Source organism: Gastrolobium bilobum, unplaced genomic scaffold (genome assembly GCF_033153095.1).
Source record: "Gastrolobium bilobum isolate Gb01-03AN ecotype WA unplaced genomic scaffold, APGP_CSIRO_Gbil_v1 utg12345, whole genome shotgun sequence".
NCBI lineage: Eukaryota > Viridiplantae > Streptophyta > Magnoliopsida > Fabales > Fabaceae > Gastrolobium > Gastrolobium bilobum.
This window is the reverse complement of record NW_026898413.1, coordinates 26,858-31,271: the sequence shown is the minus strand read 5'-3', so window position 1 is coordinate 31,271 and position 4,414 is coordinate 26,858. Positions and strand designations below refer to the sequence as shown.

At 36.4% G+C, this 4,414-nt stretch overlaps 1 protein-coding gene across 1 annotated transcript; it reads left to right on the top strand.

Annotated features, from left to right (window-relative positions):
• Positions 1 to 1,039: 1,039 nt before the first annotated feature.
• LOC133316017 (ras-related protein RABA4d-like) lies at positions 1,040 to 4,414 on the top strand. Its single transcript, XM_061517708.1, has 2 exons — positions 1,040 to 1,266; positions 3,976 to 4,414. Exons 1-2 carry the CDS (start codon positions 1,040 to 1,042, stop codon positions 4,412 to 4,414), a joined length of 666 nt encoding a protein of 221 aa, XP_061373692.1.

Sequence of the window (4,414 nt, the reverse complement as noted above, 5' to 3'; positions counted from 1 at the left end):
CATAACCTAAGAACTTTATAATTAAACGTGCATGACTTAGAGCAATTATATGATAAGTGGACTCCTGAGAAGTTTCTCAGTGTGTGAGTGGTGACAAGGCACTGAAAAATCTAATATTAGTTTGTGGGGACAATCATTGATCCTGCCGGTGGTTGGATGTTAAGAAAATTTCGTGAGGTAACTTCAAAAAATATTATTTGCAACATGCTATTTTTTTTGTTGATAAATTGATATGATCTAAACACATAACCTAATACAATCTACTTAAATCATAATATGCTAATTAATCCTATATTACAGAAAAATAATAAACAATTATATCTTGCAAGTACTATAATCATTCAATGTTATTTAGTGCCTGTTTGGATCCTCTTATTTTTAAGCTAGAAGCTACTTATAAGCATAAGCTAGGCCAAACAGATTTTAGGAAAAGCTCTTATAACGAAAAGCTCTTTTTTTTATAATGAAGAAAAAAGCTGAAAATTAAAAGCTCCTAGGAGGAGCTTTTTTTTAAGCTCTTATCTGTTTTTCTTGAATTGTGTGCTTTTTTTTAAATGAAGAGTGATAAAGATAGAGAGAAAGATAATTTTCTTGAAATATGTGCTTTTAAGTAATTTTTAAGCTAAAACTTTTATGTAATTTCCAAACAGCTTTTAGCTTATTTTTTTAAGCTCTTTTTTTTAGCTTTAGCTTATAAGTAGCTTCTAGCTTAAAAATAAGAAGATCCAAACAGGCTCTTAACTTGTTAAATAATAATTAATGATAATTATTCCGTGCAATGCAAGAAAAACCACATACATCCCGAAAAAAGGAAGAATTTTCCCTTTCATTTTTCCCCCGACTTCATCACGTCACGCCCTCCCATCTCACGTCCGAATTTCCCAAATTTTCTTCTTTTGTTCTTCATCGGAATTCGTTTTCTTTCATTTTCTGATCGATAAAAAAACATAGCGATGATGATGATGAGTGATTTGAATATATAGCGGTTAATTTCATGTATGTTGAATGAATCAATCGGTTCGTTTAGGGAATAGGGAGGATGTCGAATTTGTACGGTGATTACAACCAGAAGATTGATTACGTATTCAAGGTGGTGTTGATCGGAGACTCTGCAGTTGGCAAAACTCAATTGCTCGCGCGCTTTTCTAGAAACGAATTCAACGTCGATTCCAAGGCAACAATTGGTGTTGAATTTCAGACTAAAACTCTCATCATTGATAACAAAACCATCAAGGCTCAGATATGGGATACCGCTGGCCAAGAAAGGTATACTTTTTTCCAACCAAATAATTTAGCCACAATTTTTTTTTTTTATATTTTTGCATATGATGCCTGATGAATGGGACGTTATTAGAATATGCATTTTGAGATGCAAATAACATAATGATTCATATTTTTGTTAATACACAGTTTATTATCGGGGGAATTTTATATGAATCTAGTTAAATAGAGAGTGGGCCATGTTATTTAATGGAACTCACATTAAATTCACCTAACAAGAAAAAGTGTATTGAAAATAATGTATTGCTAGCATTCCTCAATGCATTTTTATCTTGTTTGCTAGAAATGTCATTTTCAGTCAGCCATCTATAGTTACATCTGTATGAAGTACATATTATTGGAATTCACGGTAATTTTGAAATTAGCATAATAGTATTTTCAACCACCTTTTTCCCTGTGCTATTTCTTATCCGAAGGTCTTGTTACTCGGGGAAGTTCTCTGGCAGCAACTAATGAAGCTGCATCTAGATTATTGATCCAACAACAGATTATCCCATTATAAAATGCATTTTGTGGTTTATATATTACTTAGTTTACTAGTTACAATACTATGATTTAGATCAAGCTAGTTTTGAATCTTTTCTGCCATTCACCAGTATAAAACACATATGGTAAATACTGAAATCACTTGGGTTTGCTTAATGTAATATTTGAGTGATTATCATTGTCTCGATCTCATGTTTTAATCTATTCTGAATAGTCCAACTAGCAAGCCCAACATAACAAGCCCAATCCTTTAAAGATGGTCCATGTCAGCCCTGTTAGCCATTTCTTGCCACCCATGCTGTTGTTGTCCCCATGGAGCAGATTCCCCAACGTGAGACACTAATATGTCTTACGTTAGGACGTTGCCTTCCTTTGGTAGCCTCTCGAACACCCCTAAATAGGCATTCCCCCTTCCCGGCTACTGCCTTAGCCCCCGTTACTAGCATAGCACGGGCTGCAAGGCACTTGGAAGGACACCTTTGGCCCTTCCCCAGGGGAGTTGACTTGGCTCACTCTCCAAGGCAAGCAAGACTTCATCTCCTCCTATAAATACTCCCATCTTCACCTTACAGAGGCATCTTTAACATATATACTTTTACTTTGCTGCACCCAAGAGCCATTGTAGCTCAGCACACACAACACCCACTCTACTCTTACTGTTCATATCCCACTTGAGACTTCATCGTTTAGCTTGGTCTGTACCTGTGCTAGCGTCGATACTCCTAAAGTGATTAATACACCTTGTTGGGGTTACATGCAAGGCTTGCAGCTCACTAACAATACATAACTATTAAAGGTCTTCACAATGTGGGGATTTAACTAGAAAGGGAGGTTCAACTGGTATCATGTCAATAGATTTATGAATAAAATAATTGTTCCAAGGTGAGTTCCCATGATATATCTACACTATGTGAGGAAAATATCTTTGGTATTTTCGTAATAGTTAAGACTCTTTACATCTTTTATTATATTTGGAAAAAAGTAATTTGATTGACTTTTTCTATTTTATCCACCCTTTTATGGTTATTCTTATCTAAGTCCCAATTTTTTTTTTCTATTTTTAATAAATGAGTACATAATCCTATAATATTAAAGATATTCTCCTATGCGAGATCAAGACATTTAGCAAGCTTAGAGGCCATCCATGTCGACACTTGGCTCAGAGCGACTACCCACTAGAACCCCCTAACCCAGGTTGTGCGATTACACTCCACGATCTCCTGGTCTCCACGGTTGGGATGGTCTTCTGGAACATCAACACGAAAGTAATCACAAGTCATCAAGTGGAACATTAGCTCGATACTTAGAGGTCGACCTACTGGTCAGCAGGTTGGCCAAATTGCAAAAAATAGAAAAATGCAGAAATAGAGGGATGGACAGAAGGTACATATAACAAGTTTTAACGTGAAAAACTTCCCTTTATGCATAGGAGAAAAAACCAGGGGATATAGTCTAGAAATTCTTCCATCGTGAAAATAATCTGATTGCAAATAATCAAACTTTCCTAGTAACACAAAAGGTTTACTCTTAGACTTTATCAATAATAGTGGTTGCAATATTCTTCTCTAAAAATGTCAATTTCTCAAACTTCTCCTAGTAGGATTTTTCTCGCAAGCTCTTAAACATTCTACAAAGGTTTTACACCCACAATCACCACATGCTCGGGGTCATTCTACTAAGGTCTTAATCCCAAGTATTTACACACACCCCTAATTTTTTTCCATCGGACCAGAGGATTGAGGTACTATTCTTTCCCTGCCGGTCATCTCCCTCCCTTTGCTCTGTAGATAGAAACACTAACTCCTTTAGTAGACACGGTTCAGCACCCTAAGGCCTAAACAATATCCATATTAGGTTGTTTTTAATACATTAACAATGTAGCTTGGAACATATCATTGAAAAGAAAAAAATAAGAAAGATATCACTAGCTTGACCCCGCATTGTTAACCGTGCCTTCAAGGTTTTGTTGAGAGTTTTTTTTTTCTTTTTCTTTCTGGATGCCGTGTGATACAAGTAACCGGAGTTATCTGGGCTTCTTTTGGTTTGGCTTGGATATACAACCTGTACTCGGCCTTTGCTTTATTTGCATCTTAGTTGGATTCTACCTGAATGGTTCCTTTTTAAATTTTATTTAATCTTGTTAGCATTAGACTTGTAGAATTTGAAGCTTCTGTTTGATGCAAAGTTGTTTCCTCTTATCTGTTTCAGGTACAGGGCAGTTACTAGTGCATACTATCGAGGTGCTGTTGGAGCAATGTTAGTTTATGACATGACCAAGCGTCAATCGTTTGATCACATGGCTAGGTGGTTAGAAGAATTGAGAGGGCATGCCGACCAAAATATTGTTATCATGCTAATTGGCAACAAGTGTGATTTGGCAACTCTTAGAGCTGTGCCAACAGAGGATGCAGAGGAGTTTGCACAAAGAGAGAACCTATTCTTTATGGAGACATCAGCACTTGAGTCCACTAATGTTGAAACTTGCTTTCTGACTATTCTAACTGAGATATACCGAATTAATGGTAAGAAAACACTCACTGCTAATGATGGTTCAAATTCCACTGCTGGGCTTCTCAAGGGAAGCAGGATAATTGTTCCTAGCCAGGAGATGGGTGCAAAGAAGGGTGGTTGTTGTTTTTCCTCCTAG